We start from the raw sequence: 12,933 nt of genomic DNA, 5'->3' as shown, positions 1-12,933 counted from the left end.
TGTATAGCCAGTGTAGTGTATCGCCAGTGCAGTGCATCACCCTGTGCAGTGTCTCGCCAATGCAGTGTATAGCCAGTGTAATGTATTACCAGTGCAGTGGACTGCGAGCCCTCTTGTGGATAGCCCAGCTCAGAGTGTCTGAAGGTTCAGGGCTTAATAAAGGATTGTAGTGTTTGACTTTTTAAACTTAGTTTTCTTTATTTTCCCACTTTTATACTAAGAAGTCTCTTGTGCTGAACTTTTTAACTTCTTTCTTTCTTTATCTACATCTGTCGTTAAGATTTTGTACCGAGGTACTTTGTACGTAAGATAGCACCTCATGTGGCAACGTTATACTCTCCACCTGTACTTGAGTACATGTGACAATAAAAACTGATTACCAAGCCAAAGCAACTGTGAGTGTTGTTTTCTAAATTAGGGATTTAATGTAAGGACTATCTAGTATCTCCAAGACAAGATCCATTAATGGTATTATTGCTAAATTGGAACTGAGAGATATTTCTCTTATTTAGTTTCCGTTAACACTTGTTTTCCAAATGAATCTTACAGATAGTAAAGTTTTAAGTGGAACAAAAATTTCTTCCAGTTAAAACTTAATGTTTTAGTAGATGATTTATTGCAAGCTGTAAGCCTCAAACTGGGAGTGATAGGTTTTTGTTAATAAAAACAAAAACTGATGGAAATTCTCATAAAGGTCAGGTCGCATCAGAGAGGAGAACTATTATTTTGGGTCAATGGTCTTTCAGCAAAAAATTGGCGATTTAAGTTCGAGACAGGTTTTCAGAAAGCGCAAAAGCAGAGAATATGCAGATTTGAGCAAAGAACAAAAAGAAACTTTCTATTTCATGACCACCACTTATTGTCATCAAAAGTGGGAGCAGTGATCTGCTGATTTCTCAAGCCATTGGCTCCAGTTGTAGCATTTAATCGGTGAGATGGGACAGAATGTATTTTTCCTATAGGCAAATTCATTGTCATAGGCACTGTCATAGACATGCTGAGATTTCTGAGAACTTTGCAACACCAATAAGAGTTAATCATTATTAGTTTTCTTCATTCGACGGAGATTGTCTGCGAATAGTAATGACAGGGGTGAAAAATCTGGAGAAACCTACATGTGAAAGAAAATCAGGTCCCATTCAGTAGCCATTGCAGAACTGTCCATGGTACTTATACAAAACAATAGCAATGCTTTTATTTTGGAAAAAGCCTTTGAAATTGAAAAATGACACAAGATGTTTTGTAGGAACATAATGTGACAAAAAATTGAACTAAAGGTGGAGACTCTAGGACAGGTGACCACAAAGAGCCTTAAGAAAAATTTTAAAGGAAGCAAGACTGGATAATCAAAGTAGCATGTAGAGGATAGACTGGGAGTTTATACATACCAATTTTTCTTAATTCACTCATGGAATGTGTGCATCACGAGCTGTGTCAGGAATTATTGCCTATCCCTAGTTGCCCTGGAGAAGATGGGGATGACCTGCCTTCTTGAATCACTGCAGTTCATGCACTGTAGGTAGATCCACAATACAATTAGGGAGGGAATTCCAGAATTTTGACCCAGTGACAGTGAAGAAATAGCAATACATTTCCAAGTAAGGACGGTGAGTGGCTTGGAGGGAAGCTTGCAGGTGGTTACGTTCCTAAGTATCAGCGGTCTATGTTCTTCTAAATGGAAGTATTTGTGGGTTTGGACGGCGCTATGTAAAGATCTTTGTTGGGTTATGGGAGGCATACCAAGTACTTGGGAAGATTGCATATCTGGAAGAGGTAACTGTGTTGGGGATGGGCAGGACCATAATTTGAACAGATTGATAATTTTAAAATCAAGGCATTGGTTGATGAGGATCCAGTGGTTGTGGGTTGACATAGTCGTGAAAAATGAATGGCATACGTTGCGATAGGGTTCAGGCAGAGGAGATTGAGCGAGCTCCAAGGCTAGAAGATGTAACCAAAGTCATGGATGGAGATCTGAGTAGCACATAAATTGAAGGTGGAACAAAATCAGATCAGGCACCTACTCTTGGTCACAGAAGAGGAGTTCATCTAGTGTCCAAGCTGTGTAATGGATTTGGTCACTTGGAAACAGAGTTTGTGTTTGAGGCTAAAGAACTTCTTTCATTGTAATTTTGAATTGGAGAGAATTTTAGTTCAATCAGGACTGTACATCAGACTAACAGCTAGACAACAACAAAGCTTTGCGTCCTGCCTCTAAGGTCTAGCTGCTGTAAGAAATGATCTCAAAAACATTCTCTGAACTCTTCATCCAAGTTACTACTGCTAATTTGATTTTTCCAGTGTGATTTAAATTAGTCACAGGATGTGAATGTCTCTGGCTGGGCCAGCATTGATTACCTATCCCTAGTTAAGAATAAACCACACTGTTGTGCATCTGGAGTTACTTCTAGACCAGGTGGGGATGGCAGATTTCCTTCTCAAAATATGTTAGCGAACCATTGTTTTTACAACAGTGGTTACTTGGTCAGCATTAGATGTTCTTTTTATAAAGAATCATTGAATCCCTACAGTGTGGAAAGAGGCCATTCTGCCCATCAAGTTCCCAACTATCTACCAAGGAGCATCCCGCCCATTTCTACCTCCATATTTTCCATGACTCCATAGCAATTTAGCATGGCTAATCAATCTAATCTGCACATCTGGGACTATGGGAGGAAACCCACGCAGATACGGGGAGAATGTGCAAACTCCACACAGACAGTCAGCCAAGGGGGTTCCCTGTGCTGTGAGGCAGCAGTGCCAATCTCTGAGCCACCATGCCATCCATGTCTGTCACAGTGGGATTCAAACCTGTGTCCTTAGGCATCAGCCTGGGGTTCTGAATTGCTAGACCAGTGAATAACCACGACACCACCACCCCTCGCGAAAGTGTATGTAGTTTGTGAAATGGCTGTCTCAATTTTGGCATGTCCATGGACATTCATGAGGAGGATTCTTTTAGGGCTGGCTAACTTTTTTTTATTCTTGATGGGATGATGCAAACATCACTGTCAAGGTCAGAATTTATTGCCTAAAAAGTTTTGAGAATGTGGTTGTGATCTGCCTCCTTGAACCTTTGTGATGTGGATACTCATATCTCATGCTATTAGATGGAGAATTCAGGGACCTTGGCCCAGTGACAGTGAGGGTTCTAAATCAGGATAGTGAGGGATTTGGAGGGGAAGCTGCAGGCAATAGTCCCCATGCATCTGTTACTCCTACTCTTCCAGATTGTGGGTTTGAAAAGTATCTGCTTTGGAAAGAGATTTAGCACATTTCTACATTGCATTTTTTGGACAGAATAATCGATGGTGCAGTCTTGGTAGAAGAGGAGCACACACAGGGTGTCAGTCAAGTGAGCCACTCTGCCTTGGATGGTGTTGAGCTTCTTGAATTTTATTCATAGAATACCTACAGTGTGGAAGCAGGCCATTCAGGCCATTGAGTCCACACTGGCCCTCCGAAGAGCATCCCACCTAGATCCACCCTCCCTACCTTATCCCTGTAACCCTGCATTTCCTATGGCTAATCCACCTAGCCTGCACATCCCTTGACACTACGGGGCAATTTAGCATGGCCAATCCACCCTAACTCTCTGTGACTCTCTGTGTGGAGTTTGCACATTCTCCCCGTATCTGCATGGCTTTCCTCCAGGTGCTCTGGTTTCCTCCCACAATCCAAAAATGTGCAAGTTAGGTGAATTGGCCAGGCTAAATTGCCCGTAGTGTTAGGTGAAGGAGTAAATGTATTTGAATGGGTCTGGGTGGATTGCGCTTCGGTGGGTTGGTGTGGACTTGTTGGGCCGAAGGGCCTGTTTCCACACTGTAAGTATGTAATCTGTAAGTAACCTAACCTGTACATCTTTGGAGTGTGGGTGGAAATTGGAGCTCCCGGAGGAAACCCACACAGACACAGGGGAGAATATGCAGACTCCACACAGACAGTCTCCTGGAAGTGGAATCGAACCCGGGTTCCTGGCACGGTGAGCTCTTATTGGATGAGCTCTCATCCAGGCAAGTGGAGAGAACGTCATCACACTCCAGGCTTGTAGACAATAGAAACTCTTGGAAATCTTGGGTAAGAGGTGGTAACGTAGTGGGCAATATCGCTGCACTGGCGATCCTGCTGAATGCTCTGGGGACATGGGATTGGATCCCACTCTGGCAGATGGTGAAATTCATAAAGCTGGAATTATAAAGCGAGGTGAATGGTGACCCATGAAGCTAATTGCTTTTGTAAACCGCCATCTGATTTGCTAATGTTGCCCTTTCCTGGTCTGGCCTCCATGTGACTCCAAACACTCTAGAGCGATGTTGTTGACTCTGAACTGTCCCCTGAGATGGCCCAGCAGGCATGTTAGTTGTATCAAATCAGGATGAAGTCTACAAAAAGGAACTAATTGAGCACTCAGCATCAACATTGGCACTGGGAGCAATGACTGCAAATCCAGCCCTTTTTGCTCTGTAATCTCATATAAAAATAAAGGAGTTCATATCTCCTTCCAAGTGGAGTCGCAGGTAGATAGGATAGTGAAGGAGGCGTTTGGTATGCTTTCCTTTATTGGTCAGAGTATTAAGTACAGGAGTTGGGAGGTCATGTTCCAGCTGTACAGGACATTAGTTAGGCCACTGTTGATATATTATGTGCAGTTCTGGTCTTCTTCCTATTGGAAAGATGTGAAACTTGAAAGGGTTCAGAAAAGATTTACAAGGATGTTGCCAGGGTTGGAGGATTTGAGCTACAGGGAGAGGCTGAACAGGCTGGGGCTGTTTTCCCAGGAGTGTCAGAGGCTGAGGGGTGAACTTGTAGAGGTTTATAATGAATAGGGTAAATAGATAAGGTCTTTTCCCTGGGGTGGGGGAGTCCAGAACTGGAGGGCATAGGTTTGGGGCGAGAGGGGAAGCATTTAAAATGGAGCTAAGGGGCAACTTTTTCACACAGAGGGTGGTGCGTGTATGGAATGAGCTGCCAGAGCAAGTGGTGAAAGCTGGTACAATTGCAACATTTAAAAGGCATCGAGGTGGGTAAATTAATAGGAATGGTTGAGAAGCGTATGTGCCAAGTGCTGGCAAATAGGATTAGGTTAGATTAGGTTAGGGTATCTAGTTGGACAGAAGGGTGTGTTTCCATGCTGAACATCTCTATGACTCTATGATTAAATAAGTTATAAATTCAACAGGACAGTTCTTCACATTATGAAGTAGTAAATAAGAAATAAAGTTAAAAGTTCCAAATTACAGTCTTTCTTTAGCCATGGGCCTGCAATCGTTCCACATTCAGCTCAATCTCTCCCCCATCCCTTGATCCCTATGCTAGGTTCGATTTCTCTGTCTCCATGCCTCTGCACTGCTGTCTCACTGCCGACTGCCATCCAGGCTCATCAGCCTCGCCACAGGCCTCCAGAGTCCAGAGCTGGTGCCACTCTGGGCCCCCAGCCATTTCCATGATGCCGCTGACTGCCAGAGTTCTGCCCGGGTACACCAACCACCTCGTGGCTAACTGGCAAAGTCCCTGCTTTTGGTCCCTAGCTGCTGCCAACACTGCCACTGCCTCCACGACTGAGCTCAGGAGCACTCCTCTGCCGCCATTTTGAAATTTCTAGGTAGACCTAACAATAGACAATAGGTGCAGGAGTAGGCCATTCTGCCCTTCAAGCCAGCACCACCATTCATTATGATCATGGCTGATCATCCTCAATCAGTATCCTGTTCCTGCCTTATCCCCATAACCCCCATAATCCAACTATCTAACGCATCATCGCAGACTTTCTCAAAATGACTTTAGACAACTGAGTGGAATACTCGTCCATTTCAGGGGGCTGTTGGGAGACAATCCCATTTCTGAGGGTCATACATCAGTGAGAATGGGTAAAAAAGGTAGATTCCCAACCTTCCATTTCAAATGCTAAGTGACAGCCATGTGACAAGGGCAGTTAGCAATAGGACTGAGACATCATGCTTGGGTTTGATGCTAGATCTGATTTACAGGGACCTACTTGGGGTTGAGATTTATTCCCACAACCTCTGACTCTGAAACTGCAAACATCTGAGTTGCAAATGACACAGGCCATAAATACAAACTTCAAAAAGGAATATGCTGTGTGGGAGCAACAGACATTTATGAGTTTTCTGATCATCATTTTCTCATCATTTGCTTTGTTGGCAGAAAAGAACTGCAAATATTCAATTTATTAATCCCTGTCAAAAAGAGGATGAGTTTCTCTATATCAGTGTTGTCCACATTGTTTGCTTTTGAAATCTCTATTCTGCTGATTTTTCCTAATTTGGCATTTCTCAACAGCTGTGTGTGATCCACCGTGCCAGAACAGAGGCTCGTGTTCACGACCTCAGCTCTGCGTCTGTCGGTCAGGGTTCCAGGGTTCAAGGTGTGAAGAAATTGTTCCAGAACAGCCCTACATGCCCCGCATATTATCGTCAAGATCCTTCTCATCTCGGTCGTCTGCTTTGCGCTCAAACATATTCCAGAGGACTGACAGCAGCACAAAAAACACGACAAGGAGTAAAACTGAACCCTCAGCAGGACATAGAGCTTCACTAATAGGCCAAAGCTCTGTGTAAGTAACAGTTTGATTTATTCTTCCACATGGGTGTTTTGAACATCAGGAAAATGGTTTTCTCATCAGTGTTCGATTAATATGCAGTGTTTTGGCAATCAATATTGTTACAGACAGTTTGTAAGTTTTTGAATTAACCTCTCTCCCTGTTTTCCCCAGCCCTCTGCAAGCATAAAGTGACTTAAACTATCTTAAAACAATATTTCCATACTCCATTCTGGGCCATGGCTTTATAGGAACCACAGCATCACTCTGGTAAAACCAAACCAGAAGTGAGGTATATTTAAAAAATAAAACAAAGAACTGCAGATGTTGGAAATCAGAAATTACTGGAAAAACTCAGCAGGTCGGATAGCATCTGTGGAGAAAATAAAAGAGTTAACAATTCAGGATCAGTGACCCTCCTTCTTTAGAATTGTTTTGGATCCAAAACACTAACTCTGCTTTCACTCCACAGAGACAAAAAAAAACTGCAGATGCTGGAATCTAGAGGGAGACCATCAGGGGGCTGGAAGAACCCAGCAAGCCAGGCAGCATCAGGAGGTGGGGAAGTCAATGTTTCAGGTGTGACCAAAATCCTGAATGTAGTCCTGAAGAAGGGTTACACCCGAAACGTCGACTTCTCCACCTCCTGATGCTGCCTGGCTTGCTGGGTTCTTCCAGCCTACTGCTTGTCTACCTTCTCTTCAAAGATGCTGCCTGACCCGAGTTTATCCAGCAATTTCTGATTTTATAAGGTTTATTTAATGATTAGATAGGGGGATGGAAGACCATACAACACAAGCAAACATATAAGTGAAACAGAATTGGAATGAAGAAGAGATTATTCAATTAGTAACAACTTTATTGAAATACAACCAAGGAACACCAGTGTTCTTGCTTTTACAATGGAGTCCAAAACTCCAAAGATTGGAGTTACCAGTCTTGGATTCCTACAGTGGATGTCTGACTGGCTGGCTGTCCAACAGCTGAGTTGTAGGCTTTGTCATCTCTTTAAAACCCCTTCGCAAATTGTCTGAGAAAGATTTGCTGAAATATAACTTCTGCCTCAGTGCTTTCATAAAAGGAGTTTTTTTCTTGCATAGTGCACAAATTTGGGTTGTTGTTGCTTTTGTAGAGGCCAGAGTCTTTTCCTTTGTAACTCAGAGTTAGAAGTGTTGATGTTGTCATCACTGATGTATGGAGTAGCACTGACCCTGAACTGCCTGCGATTTCAAAGGTGGACAGTGAAAAAGTAGTTGAGGTTAATATTGAGAGTCATGTGACCAAGCCTGCTAGGGAAGGAGAAACAATGGGTTGCTTTGCAAAGGGATCATTGTCAGTGCCCTATTTGAGGGATTAAGTGGGAACTCATTAAGACGTGCATCTATAAGATGGTGGAGAACTTGCGAATGTATTGTGTAAGGGTTTTTGATGGAGGTTGGTGTTGATGCCTTGGCTGACTTCAACTTCAGAGATGTTTTGAGAAGGTAACTGCAAGTCCACTCTCACGATGACACAGCCTAGAGTTTTCACTGTGTTTTTAAGGCATTCACAATGGGTTGACTCTTACTTTTTTTTTGGTAATGTCTGAGTTGATTATTTGGAGGAATTTTGACAACGTGGCCTATTGAATTTCCTTGCTGTATCTTTCCAAACTAGTGCCATTAACTACCTAACCCACCATATGGCATCTCTCACCATCTGACTCTAGACTGATCTTCACCACCACCACCACCACCATCCTGACTGATTAAAGCTGGCCACCTCGGTCAGGGCAGTATCTACAGTGCTGAAGAAGGGTCAGCGGTGCTGCGAGAATGTGGTGCTGGAAAAGCACAGCAGGTCAGGCAGCATCCGAGGAGCAGGAGGATCGACGTTTCGGGCATAAGCCCTCCATCAGGAATGAGGCTTGTGAGCCGAGGGGGCAGGGAGATAAATGGGAGGGGTGTGGGGCTGGGGGCAAGGTAGCTGAGAGTGAGATAGGTTGGGGGTGAAGATGATAGGTCAGAGAGCAGGGTGAAGCAGATAGGTGGGAAGGAAGATGGACAGGTAGGACAATACAAGAGGGTGCTGCCGAGTTTGAAGGTTGGATCTGGGATAAGGTGGGGGGAGAGGAAATGAGGAATCTGATGAAATCCACATTAATGTGGTTGAAGAGTCCCAAGGCAGAAGATAAGGCGTTCTTCCTCCAGACGTCGGGTGGTTAAGATTTGCTGATGGAGGAGGCCCAGCACCTGCATGTCCTTGGCAGAGTGGGAGGGGCAGTTAAGGTGTTTGGCCATGGGGAACACACACGAAACAACCCCACCGCCCTGTGGCGGAACACTTTAACACCCTCTCCCACTCCTCCAAGGACATGCAAGTGGTGGGCCTCCTCCACCGCCAAATACTAACCACCTGACACCTGAAGGAAGAACGCCTCATCTTCCACCTTGGGATCCTCCAACCACACGGGATCAATGTGGACTTCACCAGTTTCCTCATTTCCCCTCCCCACACCTTATTCCAAATCCAACCTTCCAACTCGGTACCACCCTCTTGACCTGTTCTACCTGTCCATCTTCCTTCCCACCTCTCCACTCCACCCTCCTCTCTGACCTATTGCTATTACTCCCACCTCTATCTACCTATCGCATTCTCAGCTATCTTCCCCCCAGTCCCACCCCCCTCTCATTTATCTGTCTACCTCCTTGGTTCACAAGCCTCATTCCAGAAATGTCGACTCTCCTGCTCCTTGGATGCTGTCTGACCTATTGTGCTTTTCCAGCACCACACTCTTCACTCTGATCTCCAGCATCTGTCGTCCTCACTTTCTCCCAGTGCTGTGAGAATGTCACGTCTTTTTCTGCTCCTACAGGATAAGTGCCACACTCTCTGCTTCCTCACACTTGCTCTATCTCTGTCACTGTACCCACGTCGTACCAAGGATCACCTTCTACCACTCTCATTGTGGGCTGCAACATCTTCCCTCACTCGATCCCAGCTGTCTCTCAGCCTCCTACACCCACCACCTCTGCATGATCTGTGCACTTTCTCCTTACTCCCTCGGAGTATCTCACCATCTCTCAACAACCTGCACCACGACTAATATTACTGTAGATCCACCCACATTCAAATCACTCAGTCCATCGCTTTCTCTCATCACAAGAGACGTCAGTGAGGGCAGACAGCAGTGGAAGGCTGTCGAGGCTAGATCAGATTTGGAGGTGCCAGTGTTGGACTGGGGTGTACAAAGTTACAAATCACACAACACCAGGTTATAGCCAACAGGTTTAATTGGAAGCACTAGATATTAATGTGTATTCAAGGCTGAGACAGACAGATTTTTAATTGTTAAAGGAATCAAGGGTTGTGGGGAAAGGCAGGAAAGTGGTTTAGAGGATTATGGATCATCCATGATCTCTTGATTGGCAGTGCAGACTCGATGGGCTGAATGGCCTACGTCTGCTTTTACATCTTATTTTCTTAAGGGTGGTCGCCTATTGCAGAAGTTTTTCTGGCAGATGTCTGGATTCTGAAAGGAAGTATAATGTCATTTCCCTTTCCCGAATCCAGCACGTCCTCACCTTGAGGAAGCTCTTGACACTTAGGAGAATTAGTGGGTCTTTTTCAAATTGGCAGGTAGTGGGGTGCCACAGGGATCAGGTCTAGGACCCCAGCTATGCACAATATATAGTAATGATTTGGATGAGGGAACAAAATGTAACATCTCAAAGCTTGCAGATGACACTAAGCTGGGTGGGAGGGTGAACTGTGACTAGGATGCAGAGATCCTTCACCATGATCGGGACAGGTTGGGTGAGTGGGCGAATCAATGGCAGATGCAGAATAATTTGGATAAATGTGAGCTTATGCACTTTCAAAGCAAAAACAAGAAGGACAGATGTCAGAGGTAGTTTCTTTACAGAGGGAGTAGTAGGGGTGTGGAACACACTGCCTGAAACAGTGATAGACCTGCTAACTTTAAGGGCATTTAAATTGTCATTCGATGGGCATATGGATGAAAGTGGAATACTGTAGGATAGATGGGCTTCAGATTGGTTCCACAGGTCAGCGCAAAATTGAGGGTCAAAGGGTCTGCACCGCGCTGTAATGTTCTATGTTCTACTATCTGAATGGCTGTAAATTGGGAGAGGGGAGTGTGCAGTGGGACCTGGGTGTCCTTGTGCACCAGTCACTGAAGGTGAGCATGCAGGTGCACCAGGCAGTAAAGAAGGCAAATAACATGTTGATCTTTATCGAGAGAGGTCTCGTGTACAGGAGCAGCGATGTGTTGTTGCAGTTATACTAGGCCTTGGTGAGGCCATACCTAGAATATTGTGTGCAGTTTTGGTCTCTTTTTCTGAGGAAGGATGTCCTTGCTCTCGAGGGAGTGCAGCGAGGGTTTCCCAGGCTGATTCCAGGGATGGCAGGACTGACGTATGAGGAGAGATTGACTGGGTTAGGATTGTTTTCACTGGAGTTCAGACAAATGAGGGAAATTTCATCAAGACTTATAACATTCTAATGGCACTAGATAGGGTAGATGCAGGGAGCATGTTCCCAATGGTGGGTGCGTCCAGGGGTCACAGTCTTAGGATTTGGAGTGGACCATTTAGGTTGGAGATGAGACATTTCTTCACCCAGAGAGTGGTGAGCCTGTGGAATTTATTACCACAGGAAGTAGTTGTTACCAAAACATTGAATGTATTCAAGAGGCAGCTAGATATCGCACTTGGGGCGAATGGGATCAAAGGTTATGGGGAGTAATCAGGATTAGGCTATTGAGTTGAACAATCAGCCATGATCATGATGAATGGTGGAGCAGGCTTGAAAGACTGAATGGCCTCCTCCTGCTCCCATCTTCTAAGTTTCTATGTTTCTCTCCAGTAAAGTTGCAGCCTTATATTCATACTTAATGTTGTAGCCAACCTCTTTCCATTGGGTCAGACCCCAGCCCACTTTCAACCGTCAGTTAACTCCAGAAATAGGTGGGGTTATGTCGGCAAAAACGTTTTTGTCAATTTAACCTGTCCCTCTTGATCCAAAGATGTCAGTTTGTCTTCCAATAAAATTCAACTTATAATGTTAACTTCTCAAAGGAATCTTTCTGTTAGTGCCAAATTGCTTTAAGAAGTTTGGGATTTGATTGATTCCTAATGAAGGCTTTTGCCCAAAACATCAATTTTTCTGCATCTCAGATGCTGCCCAAACGGCTGCACTTTTCCAGCACCACACTCATAAATTTTGGCTGGTATGTATTACGTAGGGTTACAGTGACAGAATATTCAGCTGAACCATTCCATGCCAGTACTTTTTGTCCAGATGAGCATCCCTCTCTGCTTTAAGACTAAAGTTGTAAGCGTCTAACCCCTTCTTTCCCTGGTATCCTTCTCAACTTCACCTTAAATGCTATTCTCTTGAGCCATTTTTTTGTGTTAACACGTATCACATTCTTTTAAAAACTGAAAAAACTGTGGATGCTGTAAGTCAGGAACAAAACCAGAAATTGCTGGAAAGCTCAGCAGGTCTGGTATCAGAGTTAATGTTTCGGATCTAGTGACCCTTCTTCAGAAGTAGAGGAAGGGTCACCGGACCTGAAACGTAAACTTTGATTTCTCTCCACAGATGCTGCCAGGCCTACTTGGTTTTTCCAGCAATTTCTGTTTCTGTATCACATTCTTATCACTGTTTGGGTTGAGAGGTTTCTTACAAATGTCTTGCTAGCTTTCTTGGTGACTAACTGATATTGATGGCCTCAGGTGTGTGTCCTCACTCACAACTGGAAACAGTCAATCTTTACCCAACTGATCCAAAACCTTTCAGAATTTGAAGCTCTCTTGTTTAACCATCTGTGATGGCCTTATGGTTTCCATGCTAGACTATCCACCCGGGTAATGCCTTGGGAACTTCGGCGTGAGTCCTGTCACAGTAAATGGGGGAATTTGAGTTCAATAAGAAGTATCTGGAATTAAGAGTTTAAAGATGACTATGATACCATTGTTGATTGTTGGAAAAACCCTTCTGGTTCACTAATGTCCTTCAGGGAAGGAAACCGCCATCCTTACCTGGTCTGGCCTACAGGTGACTCCATACTAACAGCAATTTGGGTGACTCATTGCCTTATGGGCAATTAGGAATGAGCAATAAATGCTGGCCTAGTTAGTGACTCACACATCCTGTGAATGAATGAAAAAAGCAATCTCTTTAGCATTCTTGTCTCAAGAGAAAAAAGACCCAAACTGATCTTCCCTGATATGTACACCATTATACACCGTTCTGGTGTTATCCTTTGTAAATTACATCTGCATCATCTTCATTATCATTCTATCATTTTTGAATTACAGAGATCAGATATGATTTACTTATGGTTTGATACAGGTTTAACATAAGGAAAA

General features: G+C 44.1%; 1 protein-coding gene across 2 annotated transcripts in view; it reads left to right on the top strand.

The window, feature by feature from the left end:
- The window catches only part of LOC140476119 (latent-transforming growth factor beta-binding protein 2-like), a 469,839-nt gene that overhangs the window by 87,413 nt on the left and 369,493 nt on the right, over window positions 1–12,933 (top strand). For both annotated transcript variants that reach the window (XM_072568220.1, XM_072568221.1), the window contains exon 3: window positions 6,301–6,574. In XM_072568220.1, the coding sequence (XP_072424321.1) occupies window positions 6,301–6,574 (274 nt within the window). The remainder of the gene's footprint in view (window positions 1–6,300; window positions 6,575–12,933) is intronic.

This window comes from Chiloscyllium punctatum, chromosome 4 (assembly GCF_047496795.1).
Source record: "Chiloscyllium punctatum isolate Juve2018m chromosome 4, sChiPun1.3, whole genome shotgun sequence".
Classification (NCBI taxonomy): domain Eukaryota; kingdom Metazoa; phylum Chordata; class Chondrichthyes; order Orectolobiformes; family Hemiscylliidae; genus Chiloscyllium; species Chiloscyllium punctatum.
Note: the sequence above shows the minus strand (reverse complement) of the source record. Positions and strands in the feature narration are given on the sequence as shown.